General features: G+C 35.2%; 1 protein-coding gene across 4 annotated transcripts in view; it reads right to left on the minus strand.

Moving 5' to 3' along the window:
• The window catches only part of Mgat2 (alpha-1,6-mannosyl-glycoprotein 2-beta-N-acetylglucosaminyltransferase), a 210597-nt gene that overhangs the window by 72768 nt on the left and 120889 nt on the right, over nucleotides 1–16940 (minus strand). For all 4 annotated transcript variants that reach the window (XM_090393162.1, XM_090393160.1, XM_090393164.1 and 1 more), the window contains exon 5: nucleotides 12715–12845. In XM_090393162.1, the coding sequence (XP_090249288.1) occupies nucleotides 12715–12845 (131 nt within the window). The remainder of the gene's footprint in view (nucleotides 1–12714; nucleotides 12846–16940) is intronic.

Genomic DNA, 16940 nt, shown 5'->3' on the forward strand with positions numbered 1-16940 from the left:
AATCTTCCACCAAACGGATCATTTATTGAGTTTAAAATGTGTGGTACTTTATATGCAAGGGCTCTATTTCATTTTGCACATCCAAGCTCACCTCCTCGAAATGTTTCTTTAGTCGAGGAAAATACTTAAGTTTTAGTCTCCACATCATTTGAAAATTTGAAGTTTAGTTTGAAAGGCATTTATGTATCCAAACATAATGTCAATACTTTGCCAAAATCTTGTAACTTTACGTTCAGTTCATTCATATGAACTGGGAGGTCTGTAGAAAACATCAGTATGTGCTGAGTAATCACTGAGCTGAGGAAACTGTTCCAAATTTTTATTCTCAATTAACTTAATTTCTTCATAGCATTCCACAAATCTTCCAAAGACTTTTCCTTGGCTCAACCACCTCACATTGTTGTGCATCAGTTGTCTGCTGTAAGTTGATTCAACTTCCTGCAATAGTGCACACAATTCTTGCTTGTGAAGGGATTGAGCAGCTTATTAAATTCATTATTTTGGTTACAACTGTCATTACATCCTGTAGTTCTGTGAATCATGCCTTAGCACACAATACCTCCTGGTGGATAATGCAATGAAAGGGCACAAATGAATGTCCAATAGCTTCCATAAACAGTTTCACAAATCTGACCTTTTTTACTACCATATTGGATGTTCCATCTGTCATCACAGACACAACTTGAGACATCAATGCTTAGGTCACAGAGCATTTTTAGAACAATGTTGCATATTTCGTTCACTGATGTACTTATTGGCACTGTTTCACTTTACCAGTTCTTCTCTCATTGTCTGACCATCAGAAAATCTAACAATGAAGGCCAAACTGAGCCGATGAGGTGACATCAATAGTTTCATCACGACAAATAAAAAAATATTTACAATTATTTAAGTCTCTTTTTAATTGATGTTGTACGCCAGAGATCACTGTCATTACTCTGTCTTTAATGGTATTTCTGCTGACTAGTAAATCAGAAATACGCTTAATAATAGCATCCTTTCCTTTAGTGTTACACGGTGATAGGCATTCATTTTACACAAATTATGGACTCAACAACCGTGTTATAAATAACTATTTTAATTTCCCGATGTTTCAACCTCCATATTAAGGTCATCATCTAGAGTACACACACACAAGCTAAATTACATTTCACATAGTATGCTGAAGAGACAATGATTTGATCAATGGTTATTCTACTGGCCTGACCTCTAGTGAAAATAAAATAAATTAACTACATCAAAGCTATATTCTATTTAAGACAACATCAGAGAAATATTCTTTCATATAGATAGTTTTGTCAGTGAAAACGATGTCCTAATTTAACATGACAATTGTTATATTAGATTTAGGATCTGGATTACCTATAGTTCTACTTAAAATTAACCTTACAGAGAAAGGTTAAGTGGGTAGAATATGTGCCTTCCACATGCTTGGGATTTTTAGACCATCATTATTGTTAAGATTAGGGTGATTGATAAGAATCTCATAGGCCTCCTTAAATTTATGTTCACACCATGTTTTGGTGTGATGTAAATGGGCATAATCAGAAAGACCAGTTGACCACAGTTATTATGTTTAATGTGTCATTTATGCTCCTTTTTTCTGATAAGAATTGTGCATCCTGTTTCCCTCTATATAGGTCAAATTACAGGTACAATGAATATGGTGGGCCAGTAGAGGGAGTAGATATAATCCTTGCATGAGTTAAGCTCTTTAATTTTGCAGGAGGTTTAAAGGTGGCTTTAAGGATGTATTTTTGTAGTATTATTTATTTTGTCTGATATTCTTTGGTTGTATGGAATGGTTACAGTTTTATTGTAGTCTTGTTTATTTTTAAGTGAGGTCTTGTACAGAATTTTGTTAATAGTATTTTGGCTGTAACCACGTTTTTTTTAGGAAGGTATTGTTGATAACTTTTAATTCTTCTTTAAGTTCTTGTTCATTGGAGCAAATCTTCTTTTGAAGAAGTGTAATAATGACCCTAGTTTTTGTGTATGTATTGGCCAGTATGTGTCAGTTTCCGGTAAACAGTGAAGGAAGGAAGAACTGCCACAAGGAAGACGTGTGACAAGTGTATCTAGAAATGAAAGTGTGTTCTGCGTTTCAATCTCAATTGTGAATTGTATGTGTTTATGTTATTTGTTTAGGTAGCTGAGAAAAGTGTAATGGACTGGCGGTCATGGGGCCAGATAGTGAAAACTTCGTCAACATATCTAAACCAGACTTTGGGTTTTATAGAAGAGAATCTAGAGCACGTTGCACAAAATGTTCCATGTAAAAGTTATCAATGGGGGGGGATTATGGTGAGCCCATGGCTGTGCCTTCTTTTTGTAGGTATAAAGTGTTTTGCCACACAAAATAGCCAGAACGTAGTACATGCACAAAATTATTTTCATTTATTTATTGTAATTTTATTTTCACTAGAGGTCAGGCCAGTAGGATAACCGTTGATCAAATCACAGTCTCTTCAGCATACTATGTGAAATGTAATTTAGCTTGTCTCTCTCTCTCTCTGTGTGTGTGTGTGTGTGTGTGTGTGTACTCCAGATGATGACCTTGATATGAAGGTCGAAACATTAGGAAATTAAAAGTTATTTAATACACGGTTGTAGAGTCCATTATTTGTGTAAAATGAAATTAATAATAGCATCTTTATTTTGCATATCTTGAAACAAAAAAAGGTGCCCATTTCAGAAGTTTCTTTAATAAATTCTCCTTCACTGAGGGCCTTTCCATGCTGAGTTATGGAGTGAGCAATGCTGAAATTGCGATGTTAAATTCGAAGGGCTCTTAAGAATTTAATGAAGTTATTTGACTGACACTCTTTGTTGCAATGTAGCTACCAAGAAATGTATTTCTTCCTTTCTCCTTCACTTTTTTTTACAAAAGCCCCCAATAATTTGTTTCGAAATGTCTTTTTACATTCAACATTCTGCTTACTACCGTTTCATAGCACAACAGGCGCAATGATTCACTATTTCTGTCAATGACTGTGTACTTTCCAGTCCATGCATCTTGAAAGCTTCCTTTATCACCAATCAGGATTTTTAAATTTGATATTCCACCATAACCATTTAGAATATTATCATCATCATCAAATTCCTGCCATGTATCCTCAAGGGGTGTACAGGATATGACAGTACTACATGAAAAAATTACATCATTACTAACTTCCTATCAACAATTTTCCTCCAAATCAGTCTGTTAATTGTCAAGACTCCAACATTATCAGATCTTATATTTCTATCGTCTAAGGCACTTTGTACGGTATCAATCCACCTATATCTTGGTCTTCCTCTGGGTCGTTTTCCTGCCAACCTGGCAGAGAACACTTGTTTTGCTAATCTTTCCTCTCCCATTCTATTTAAGTGACCATACCACCTGAGATTATCTCTGCTAAAGCATTCCTGGATGCTAACGATGTCAAGTTCTTTCCTAATATCCTCAATTTTTAATATGATATTGCCATTGATGCCATCTGTTCACGCCTCTAATCTTTCTCAGGACTCTCATATCTGTGGTCTCGAGTCTTTGGTCAAGTGTTTTACTTCTGACCCAGCTCTCAGATCCATAAGTTAAAACTGGTTTGAACACTGTCTTGTATACAGCTAATTTAGTGTTCCGACTAATTTCTCTCTTATTCCATATGAATTTATTCAATTGACTTCCCACCATACCAGCTTTGCTGATTCTGTTGTCTATTTCTATATTTAATTTACCATCTTCACTAAAAATCGTGCCTAAGTAGCTGAAACGTTTTACTTGTTCCACAGGTTCTCCATTCACAACACAGTTGACATTTTCAATGATTCTGCCTATCTTCATTGTCTTTGTCTTTTTATTGCTGACCTTCATACCATATCTATTACAACAGCTATTCAATTTAGTCAGAGAATCTTGCAGACTTGTAGCGGATTTATTTAGAAGTATAACATCATCCGCATAAAGCAAAGAGCTGACATTAACATCTCCAATTTTGATATCAGGTTTAATACCACTTTCCTTCATAATGTGATCCATATAGATAATGAATAACGGAGGGGATAATGTACATCCTTGTCTCACACCAGATTTAACATTAAACCATCTTCCTGTACTTCCTTCAATTCTAACTGCTGACTTAAAACTCAAATAAAGACTAAGTATTGCTTGATATAATGCCCCATTGACACCATATAACTGCAGCGTATTGAATAGCTTCTCTCTTGGCACCTTGTCATATGCCTTTTCCAAATCGACAAAACTTAAATACAGATCTTTGTTATATTCCCATGCTTTCTCGACTATTTGTTGTAAAGTGAAGATCTGATCCTGACAGCCTCTATTTGGCCTGAATCCAGCTTGTTCTTCACCAAGCTTTTCTTCCACAATTCTTCTCAACCGTTTCTCAAGTATACTTGCATAGATCTTGCCAGGAACACTCAGTAGGGAAATACCTCTGTAATTCTCACATTCAGTTTTATTTCCCTTTTTATATATGGGTACTATGAGAGCTTTACTCCAATCATCGGGAATTCGTCCCTCTGTCCAGGCTTTCTGAACTATGCAGTGCAGCCACTGTAAGACTTTTATACCACCATACTTCAGCATTTCTGGTTGAATATCATCTACTCCTGCTGCCTTTCCACATTTCAAGCCTTTGATGGCTTTTTCTACTTCAAGTATGGATATGTATTCCTGACTGCATGCCTGGTCAGTATTTTTTTACCAGTGTGCTGTCATCACTGCTTGTTTCATTTAGCAGTTTTTCAAAGTAATTACTCGATACTTCAAGGATATCTTTTTCTCCTGTTTTCATGTCACCTTTATCATCTCTAACTCCTTTTACAGCATTTTTCCTCCATTCCTAAGCTTCTTCAACAACCTCCAGAATATTTTGCCACCTTCTTGATATTTATTTTCTATATTCTTGCCAAAGTCCTCCCATGACTTTTGTTTAGCTAGTTTTACACACTGTTTAGCTTTCTTACATTTGTCTCTGTATTCTGTAAGAGTAAAAGCTGAGTGATATGCCAGGAACTTTTGATATGCTTTCTTCTTTTCCTTCACTGCCTCTTTAACTTCCTGTGTCCACCAGGGAGTTCTGATTTTTTTATCCTTGCACACAACCTCACCACATGCCTCTCTGGCAGAATCAATCAATGTTTTCTTCAGAGTTTGCCACTGAATCTCCAAGGTTTGATTCCTGTTCTCAAACTCTTTCATTTTCTTTTCACTAATCTTTGTGTATTTTAGTCTACAGTTTACATCTGAGAGCTGCTCAACTTTTATTCGCTTTAAAACTTTCTTACATGTTATTCTTTTCAATATGAAATTCAATTTTATCCTCCTCAAGACTAAATAGTGATCTCTTCCAATTTCAAATCCTCTGTACACTCTGTGCACCAGGAAGTAAACATCACTATCAACAATAACATAGTCAATGAGACTTTTCTTATTCCTAGCCTCTTCTCTCCATGTGAATTTGTGCACATTTTTATGTTGGAACATGGTGTTAGTAATAATCAGTCCATGTCCTGAGCAGAAATCCAACAGATATTTGCCATTATTATTAGCTTTGCTCTTTTCTCCAAATTTTCCCAAAATATTTTGTATGTCTCACAATCATTTCCTACTCTGCTATTTAGATCCCCAACAAGGACCAACTTTTCATTTTTCATTGTGTCAGTTGCTTTTTCTAAAGCGTCAAAAAATTCCTCCACTTATACCTTAGTAGAACCTTCTATGGGACCATAGGCACAAATAAATCTCATTGTCCAGTTCCCCATTCTCATATTTGCCCACATTACTCTACTTGAGACTGACTGCCATTCAAGAAGATTAGCCTCGTATTTTGTGTTTAATACTATGACTACTCCTTCTTTTCCTTGATTGTCATTGCCTGAATATAACATTTTGTATTTGTTGCTCAGAAAGATCTCACCAGTTTTGGGCTTTTTTTGTTTCAGTCACATCTATTATGTCGATCTGGTACTTATCTAATTCCTCAGCTAGCTCCATTTCTTTGCCATTCAGGCTTCTTACGTTGATAGTACCGATCTTTAACTCTGGTGATGTTGAGTTGGGGTTTGTTTTCAGATTTGTTCCAGTAGCTGACTTTTCGCTGTTCGCCCTGGTTCCCTGGCGAAAACAACGGGGGGCCTTGTTTAACTGGGCGACGCCCCAGCCGGCATGAAATTTTGTCATGTTGTACCATCATTTTTTATTTTGGTTTAACTAATAAGAATACAATTTGGTCGGCTAAATCCCAAATTGCCAGCCCATCCTCGTTCGTTCAGTATCTAAGTAGATACCCAACAGGGTGCACTAAGAGAATGTTAGGATTGGACATTAGGTCACAAGCCCTGGTCGGTTCTCCGCATTCCTTTAAAGGCTATGTGGAGGTCTCCTCTCAGTTATACAGCTTTGACCCTTAAGCACCCCATTTAGAATATTAAAGAAATAAAAACTTTGCATTGCAAATTACAAATTTCACAAGAAATGAGAAATTGCTGAATTGGCACAAAATAATTCAACACACTTCTTGTTCACACAAATGCAAAGGCTGAACTGAACTCAAAGGAGAATAGTCGTTGTCTGGTGTTTGTGAATGCTGGCATGTCATCCAAAAGGTTGTACCATGTTACCATTGAGATGTATCTCATAGGTTCGCATTAATCACTGTGTTAATGTACAAAAATACCATACAACCTTAAGCTTTATTTTTATTTAAGCTTTTTTAGATATGCTGTTTGAAATACATTCATGCAAGATCTTTTTCTGTAATTATGAAACAGGATGGAATCATCTTTAAAATGTCGTTTCCTTTCAATGATGAAAGGAAACTAGAACTTTTAAAGAATGAAACCCATAGGTTAATATTTACACACGCACACCTGCCTATTATATCACATATAGGATTCTGGGATTTTTTTAAAAAATATATATATAAGTATTTGAAGAATTCTGTGAAATTCTTCAAATTTTAGAAGGGAAAAATCCTACTTTCTCTAAGGCTCTATACCCTTGTGTAGTTGAATAATAACTGAAGTCACAATTATCATTCACATCTGAAATAAATTCAAAGATCTACAATGACCAATGATCAAATAAAGTATTTCAAAATTTAATAGACTTATCAATATCTCTGATGTATATAATGAAGCCATGATAGATTAAGTTAGAAATATATACATCTACATTCAACAAATGAACAATTTCAGGATATAATTATGAAGTTATCTGGTAGTGAATTTGGCTTACTATCAATGTTCTGAATGGCAAACTTAAATTATCATCATTACTATGGAACTCTGACTGGATTTTTTTCATACTTGGAACAAATTCATTTCATTACAGCAGTACTAATAGTACTGATTATGTTGAAACATACAGTCCCAAATATTTAAGACAATCAATACAACATTTCAAAATCAAATAAACACAAAGTATGTAGGATATAATGCACAACACTTGTACTGCTTAGAAGTCATCATTTTTCAAAAAAATAAACATTCCTTGAAGATATCAGGAATTCATTGATCAAATGAAATGCTTATACATATTGCAGAAAGAAAAGGTGACCATTTAAACATCCTCCCAGAAGATATTATACTAAATATATTAAAATAATTTTAAAATTAAAATAATTATTAAATAAAATCAATACTTTTATTATTAAAGGAAACAATTTTTGAGATTAATCACAATTCTCATTGTATCAATTTACAAAAACTGAACTGCATCCAAGAATTATACATGAATTTCCTTACTTAACACTTTCAGAATTACTTATGCAAATGTATACTTGAGAAAAGGAAGAAAAATTATTGAAGAACAAATCTGGATTTAAGCCAAATGCTGGATTGACTGGCTAGCACTCCAACCAACATGCCGGGGATATGAATCCCACAATGGAAATTCATGTTTTGTAAATATCTTTAGGTGGGAGATACATTTCATTGTCTGATGCAAGAGCACCATCCTACTTATTGGAAGACTGAAATGGTTGAAAAATTTGAACATTCGATCTTGAAGTAGGAATTCCAGATTATCTAACCTTCACACACCCCCGAATATCAATTTACTAGAAGTGATAGCCTTTCGTGGATGGAACTGAACAGTTTCCTGTACATTATTGTTAAGAAATGGAATATAATATATATATGAAAAAAGCAGTATAATGGGTGGGAGAAAGGAAATGAGCTCTTAAAACCTATATGGAATATAAGGAACTAGGTACAAAGCAAAGCCTAGCTTTGCTTTGTACCTGGTTCCTTATACAACTGAAACAAGCACGAGAAAATATTCAATGTTAAATCAAATGAAAGGGCAAGGTTGTATATGCTCTATCCTTGCTGTTATTTATAATCTAAATGGATTAACCACATTATTAAAAGTAATGGTATTAAACATTCAAACTTGAATATTCAAACAAGGGATATTAAAATTCATTCTTTACTCTAAGCAAAAGTCTTTAGACAATAAAGAATTCCAGTGACAAATTCAGTATGAAAATTAGCAAAAACTATGAAACTTACAGTACAGATAACGTTAGTTATTTAAGCACAATTATTAGTGAAAATGGCAAATTAAATATGAACATACACAAGAAAGGAAAAACAATAGATCTTTTCATAAAGATCAGAAAACTAACAGGGAAGTTTAGTGCCAAGGTAACAATATTGAAAAGTAAACACAAAGGATATCTTACAAAAGCTGCACACATCAAAGAAAGATGGAAAGAGTATACAGAAGCCCTTTACAGAAAGGACTCCAAAATTACTGAGAAAAATCGAAGAGCAGGATTATACACAGGAGCCAGTACCACTGGAGAGTGAAGTGAGGTGAGTACTGCAACAGCTACCAGGAGGAGATGGAATACCTATTGAGCTGCTCAAAGCTCTGGGAGAAGAGGCAGTTAAAATTTTAACAGCTCTATGTCAGCGAATTTGGATCACAACTACATGGCCTAGAGAATGGAAAAAAAATCAGTTTATATACCTTTATTGAAGAAAGGCGATGCAAGAGAGTGCGAAGATTACAGAAATATACCATGGACTGCAAAGCAAACCAATAAATCAGTAATAGACAGAATAAAGCCCGATTGCTCCCTCGAAGCTATGATCATCAAGCAAAAATTGTCATACTTCGGACATATTATGCAAGCAAATGACAGTCTGGAGAAGATGATGATGCTGCTTGCTAAAGTTGATGGAAGCAGGAGAAGAGGAAGACCAAGAATTAGATGGAGTTAAAGAAGCAACTGTAATGCACTTGGAAATTCTGAAATATATTATTAGATATATGAAGAGCCAAAGGCTTCAATTCGGCAACATACGACTTGTTTAAGTTAAGGGATATTACATCCCATATCGTTTCTTAGGCAAATAAGAAACTCACAAAAAAAAACTGAAATATATGGCCAGGGACAGATCTGAATGAATAATGTATGTTCATAGACTCACCAGGAGTCGAAAACGACTTGATGGAACATAACAATACACTTTTTGGAGGTCAACAGACACGATAGTGTGAGGAACAAACAGCCATGGCACCCACCTTAATAAGATGTAGGACCTCCTTTCACTGTGATGACTGCAGCAAACCTATAGGACATATTTTCCACAAGCGTATGATAGCAATCAATGGGAATTTTGGACTATTCTTCCTGTAGGCATGCAATGAAGTTCTGGACTGTTGTGGGAACAGACATCTCTTGACCTAACCTGATGCTCCAATTCATTCCACAGATGTTCAATAGGATTAAGATCAGAGCTCTGTGGAGACCAATGAAGTGTGTTGATGTTCATGTCCACATACCATGTAGTTACAGCAGCAGCAGTCTTATGACGTGGTACATTGTCTTGCTGAAAGAGACAATGATCAGTTCCATAGAAATGCCACAAAGTAGGAAGCATTGCATTATCCAGAATGTTCAGATATTTCTTGGAGTTCAACGTTCATGGCCCACAAACAGAGGTCCAAGGCCAAACCCGGACAATACCATCACACAGCCAAATCTGAATTTCATAGCTGGGATTACACACACTCTGGTAAGAGACATTCAACGGGCATCTGATCAGAAGCTGTGAGATTTGTTGCTTCAAGCACAGCTTTCTAAGCTGTGTTATGAAATGACATCCCACTGCACATGCTCTCTGCACCACTGAAGACAATGTGGAATGTTGGTTTGGGTAATGTGAGGCTTGCATACTGCAGTCCAACCATACTGTGAGTCTCAGTTCTGAATGTTTTTGTGTAGATTCGTGTTCCAGTCGATGTGCAGAACTTTGCATTCAGTGTGTCATCTGATTAATAGTGGTTTTTACATATTATCCTTTGTAGCACCCTATGGTCATGTTCGGTAAGTGTGGCGAGTCATCCACTGCAAGTAGCACTTGAAGTTGATTCCCTGTGCTTCCATCTCAGTATGGTATCACTGATTGTTGACTTGGGATGATCAATTTGTCAGCAATTTGCTGAACAGAGAGGCCTGCAACATGGTATCTTACATGTTGAAAGTTTATTTTTCACTAGGTTAGACTATGATAAATTTAGTTTAATCCTTTATCCCAGTGAGAGCAAACAAAGTTTGCGCCTGAAAATATCTTCAGGACTGAATATAGTGTTGTACTATCTTACCTTGGTAGCTTGCTTCACCTTTGCTACGAGTTGCCTGGTGTTGTACTACTTACCCAGGTAAGATAGTACAACACTATATTCAGCCCTGAAGATATTTTCAGGCGCAAACTTTGTTTGCTCTCACTGGGATAAAGGATTAAACTAAATTTATCATGGTATCTTGCAAACTCCGTCAGTTCCCTTCTTGCAGCCATTTCACCCGGACACAGTTGCACTGCAGTTGGAAGCATCATATTCCTCCAATTTATACCAGCTACAAACACATGACTCATTACATGGCACGATGCACCTTGCCCATTGGGAATGGCCACTGACTTCTTTCAAAGAAGTGTTTGAAAGAAAGGGTGCCAGCGTAATCCTGTGGAAATGACATTTGCTTCCAAATGTCATTTCCATCAGGTTGACTGGGTTGGCTGAAAACTGTTATAGGTTTGATTCTACTTGATGACTGCAGAATTTTTTTCTTAGACTGTTCTCTGCTGGTTCACAAGTTAGATAATCTTTGACATGGGCAAGTAGGGTTTTTCATTGATAGTATCCACATGTCTTGAGAAGTTATTTAGGATTAAAGGAGCTCTGCCTACCTGATTTGGGAGATAAAAAGGCATAAGGCTGTTTAAATTTGAAATTTGAATAATGGTATTCAAATAAAGGAGGTGATCAAAAAAAAAAAGACTGGAGACCACAAGTTTTAAGTTCTGAGAAAAATTAAGAAAGTGAAGATAACAACAATGACAGAACTATATTAAAGGATAAAAATATCTGAAAAGAATTTGCACTATTAATATTCAAGAATGTGTAAGCAGAACTAAACTACAGACAATTAAACAGAACAGGAGATGAGGAGGCAAAAATAGCACATAAAGATTCAGAGGATGATCAAATATAGGTTGATGATGAGCTTTAGTAGATCAAATGCAAGAACTGAATAAGAGAAGAGACAAATAATAAGGGGAAAAAACTTGTTGAATGGAAATTAGTCTTAAAATATCTGTGTTAGAATATCATAATATCTAGCAAACATTACAGAAAGATAAGGAAATAATGTCAATGATGTAATAATAATAGAAAAATAAACGCTGTTTTATATTATAAAACAAACGAGTTAAAATACTGTTATTCTCCGTTTAAACTCATGAAATTTGTTTCATAGGAGGATGGAGAGTAGACCTATCTATTAGAAAATTTTAGGGGATTTTTATTGTAAGTCTATAACAAATACTGAATAATTAGTGTCATATAATTTGTAGAAAATTCCTTAAAACTGATCAATTCTGAACGCGCGCGCGCGCACACACACACACACACAGTGTTTATTTGCTGCCTCTCATGTGTGTGCAGAAATAATATAAAAACATTCACTATAGAACAGGAAGATAAAAAAGTAAAGATAAGTATGTAGAATTTTCAACCAAAAAGACAATGGGTTTTCTTAAGCCATAATAGTACAGATGATTATACAGATTAGTTTTGTCACATATGCTAGTGATTTCTTCTGGGTTAGGAAGAACCATTACTGTGAAATGTTACAAGAGCTCTATGCCTTACATAGAGGACAACTTCCACAACATCAAAGAATCTATGCTGGTTATTGACTCACAAGGCACACTCAACAGAAATCAAGGAATGATTCTATGTGATATCTGGAAATCACTTATTACATCTTTCTGCATGCCAGACTAACCCTTCTGCCAACTACTGTGCATGCTTACTGAATGTTGAGTGACCTGTACTATAATCATCTGTACTATTACAGCCTACTAAAACCCAACGTCAGTTATTTTATATCAAAAATGTAAAGATTCACTTCAGATTATGATATATCTCTCAAATGAAGATAAACCTTAGCTGCTTTTCAGCTCCCTGAAAATGATGCACTTTCAATACTTTGAAAACCTCTTTAAAATGATAGGTTGGCACAGAAACCACTTTTTTGTTTGTTATTCAAAGTTTTTTGCAATACTGAATACAGAATTAGATGGGAATGTTTTTTTTTAAGTTTGTGTATAACCTTTCCATACAGTGAACAATATATATATATTTTTTATAAATATTTCTTTAAAGATACATGAAAAAGAATGAAATCTTACGTGCGCTGTAAAGATTCCATCAACCGAAGGACATGAAGGAAATCTGGAGCAACATAATGATCCTCTTCTAGAAACAAAACAGGGCCTTTATGATCTTTTACTGTTTTTATTCTGTCCATTACATGATTAATCTGTGTAAGAAATTAATGACAGTTAATACTGTTAACAGTAGTGAAGGTTTAATATTGTTTGCAAGTCAAACTAAGCTTGAAATTCAGAAATACATAAATAATGATTAAAAATTATTAGGTTCTGTGTAATAAAATTAATGTAATTAAGTTTCGAGAAAAAGCAGCACTAACAATAATGGTAAATACTTGTGAGATTTCTGATCTGAACATATTTCGACCACAAGTTATGAGTTCAAGTAGAGAAAATATATAACAAAACCTTACATTATGCTAGATAGTGACATTTCAGATGCAGGCGAAAATAAAATTCTAAAAAAAGTATCAAAAATAATTCATTCATCTCATCATTGGACATCAGATGCTGTATGGTCACTCTGATACTCAGCGATGTACCACACCAGTCCTTGCAATAATCTCTGAAGATCAGTCACTCCAGACACACCATCCATTCATCAATCTCAGTGATGGTCTATGCCCTTCCTCTTTCCTCAGAACTTTATCTTCTATTACTGTTTTCAGTCCTCCCTCCATCCTTTCAATGTGTCCTAAGTATTTCAACTATATGACTTCTGTCAATAACCTTAAAAAGCCTTAAAGTTCTATTGATCCTTTCTAGCACCATTTGTCTGTCTTTCAGTATATGATATCCTCAACAGCCTTCTGTAACACCACATCTCAAAAGCAGCTATCCTTTTCCTATCAGACTTCTTTAGGTTCCAAGCCTCACATCCATAAGTTATTCTTGGAAAAACAGCTACATCCAAAATCCTCAACTTTCTTCCCAATGGAGATAGATCCATCCTTCCAGATTTTAGACAAGTCTCTGACTGTTCTTTTGGTCATTCTAATCGTCTTCTGAACAGATTCTTCACATTAATAATGGATACCATTAACAATAATGATTTGTGTTGATTTATCATTATATCCTACACATCTTTTTAGTTGAGGTACCAGAAAATGGTACTGATAAAATTAACAACTTTCTAGTCGACTTCAACTGACCTGATAATAATTAAACAGACTTCGTAAATATTTCTTAAAATGTTCATGACAGTTATAGAAATCATAACTTTCATAAAAATCAAAAATTTTCAAAGCAAAAAAATTTTTTTAATGGTTCAAGTAGAACCCACATGCAAAGAGGATGAGAAACTTATAGTGCATACACTAAAAAATTAAAACACCTCACATCTCAAAAGGATATAAAGGAACAGATTATAACAGACACTTGCAGTATAGAAAAAAATTTTTTTTTTCTTCTAATTCTGGTTGATTTAGTTGAAGTAGCTATCAGAGTAGCTCTGATATCTTCAGAGTATCACTAATAAAAACAAAGCAAACACGATCCTAAGGCTATTATTATTAAGTGACACCTCCAGGGAGTACAAGAACTGATTGTGGGAGGGCACTCACCTCTACTTTGCTAAATACATCTCGCCCTCTTCACTACTACTTAATTCTCCTACTATAACACTACTACCATCAATGCCATCTGCAGCCCATTATCACCAACAGAAGTATTTTTTGTCTGTAAATTATGTGTATTCTGAAGGTAGATTGGTCCGTGAGTGGAATGCAAGTAAGGAGAAGGATATTGAAATATCCCTCTCCTTATATAATAATAATGAAATTATCCTTAATATTATTCACTCCATAGGAAAAGAATAACAATGGAGTTAAAAGTAAAGAACATCAAATAATTTAATACTGTACCTAAAGTTGCCTAAGAACTTTTATGTATATAGTTTATAAGAACACTGAGAAACACCAAATTGAAGAAGATAAAACAGCAGTAATGAAAATGCTACACCAACTATCCATTGGATTATGAATTGATCCTAAAGAAGAAATGTGCATAGATAGGGTAGCCAAGAACAGATCGTGGAGCTAATTCCTAGTTTTAGATGTTGAGGTTAATGATTTGCATCACCTAGTATAAACACTTAAGTCAAACACGAATTAAACCATAGAGAAGATATCACAGATCTTCTTGCAGAATTATATCTGTGATATCAGAGAAGATATCACCTCCAAAGAATGTCCTCTCAGGGACTACCAAATATAGCCTTGAGCAGTCTCTGGAGAAAGATGATCAAGAAAACGGTTACAATCTTTGAAAGAAAGGTCACGATTATCGAGCTTTGACTCTTGTAACCCATTTGATTCATTCACAACTCTCAATAACTCCCTAATCTCTGCTTGTGCATTCTTCAATAATTAAGTAATCTTATGAGCTATCCTAGCTACTTTAGCAATATGCCTTCTAAAGTTCAACTCTCCATGTACTACTACTACACCAAAATCTCTGGCTTCAAATTCCCTCAATGTAATACAGTAAAGTTTGTAATTTTTTTATCCCAAAATACATAACTTTACATTTCATCATATTAAACTAACACACATTATATTTTCGCCACTGATCTTGAGAGATTAGTGCATCATCTTGATTAACTATTATGCTACAAACAACTTTGCATCATCAGCAAACAAGTGAACATCTTTTAAATTATTTCTTATATCATTTATGTACAAATTAAACAGCAGTGATCCAAGCACTGAGCATGGCAACAAACTACTAGTCACATACTTTCTCCCGGATTCTGCTCCTACATGAGGGTGGTCCGAAAAGTTCTCGGCCTCACATTGAAAAAAAAAAACTAATTTATAATTTCAAAATTATTTTTATTTTTCAACATAATCTCCCTTAAGACATTTATTCCAGCAATGCTCAGAGCCATTATCCCATCCCTGTAGTGGTTCTCAGTAACATCTGCAAAATACTCCTCTATGGCTATAATCGCCTCTTGATTCGAAGAAAAACAATGACCAGTGAGGAAGAGGTTTAATTTTGGGAAGAGATAGAAGTCAGAAGGAGCCAAATCTGAGGAATAGGGTGGATGTTCCAACAATTCATAGTACAGATCCCTTAATTTTCCCATTGCCAAAACACCTTTGTGGACAGGTGCACTGTCCTGATGAAGGATGATTTTTTTTCTTCTGCAAACCAGGGCTTTTCTCACTAATTTTTTCGTCTAGCCTGGTTAAAACATTGGAATAATATTCTCCGATTATTGTTTTACGGGGTGCTTAAGGGTCAAAGCTGTATAACTGAGAGGAGACCTCCACATAGCCTTTAAAGGAATGTGGAGAACCGACCAGGGCTTCTGACCTAATGTCCAATCCTCACCTTCTCGTTGGGTATCTACTTAAATACTGAAAGAACGAGGATGGGCTGGCAATTTGGAATTTAGCCAACCAAATTATATTCTTATTGGTTAAACCAAAATAAAAACTGATGGTACAACATGACAAAATTTCATGGCGGCTGGGGCATCGCCCGGTTAAACAAGTACCTCGTTGTTTTCGCCAGGGCAAACAGCGAAAAGTCAGCTACTGGAACAAATCTGAAAACAAACCCCAACTCAACATCACCAGAGTTAAAGATCGGTACTATCAACGTAAGAAGCCTGAATGGCAAAGAAATGGAGCTAGCTGAGGAATTAGATAAGTACCAGATCGACATAATAGGGATGACTGAAACAAAAAAAAAAGACAAAAACTGGTGAGATCTTTCTGAGCAATAAATACAAAATGTTATATTCAGGCAATGACAATCAAGGAAAAGGAATAGCCATAGTATTCAACACAAAATACGAGGCTAATTTTCTTGAATGCAGTCAGTCTCAAGTAGAGTAATGTGGGCAAATATGAGAACGGGGAACTGGACAATGAGACTTATTTGTGCCTATGGTCCCACAGAAGGTTCAACTATGGTAGAAATGGATGAATTTTTTCACGCTTTAGAAAAAGCAACTGACATAATGAAAAAGGAAAAGTTGGTCCTTGTTGGGGATCTAAATAGCAGAGTAGGAAATGATTGTGAGACATACAAAAATATTTTGGGAAAATTTGGAGAAAAGAGCAAAGCTAATAATAATGGCAAATATCTGTTGGATTTCTGCTCAGGACATGGACTGGTTATTACTAACACCATGTTCCAACATAAAAATGTGCACAAATTCACATGGAGAGAAAAGGCTAGGAATAAGAAAAGTCTCATTGACTATGTTATTGTTGATAGTGATGTTTTCTCCT

Source organism: Typopeltis vanoorti, chromosome 5 (genome assembly GCF_054136105.1).
Source record: "Typopeltis vanoorti isolate ZY-2024b chromosome 5, IOZ_Tvanoo_1.0, whole genome shotgun sequence".
NCBI lineage: Eukaryota > Metazoa > Arthropoda > Arachnida > Uropygi > Thelyphonidae > Typopeltis > Typopeltis vanoorti.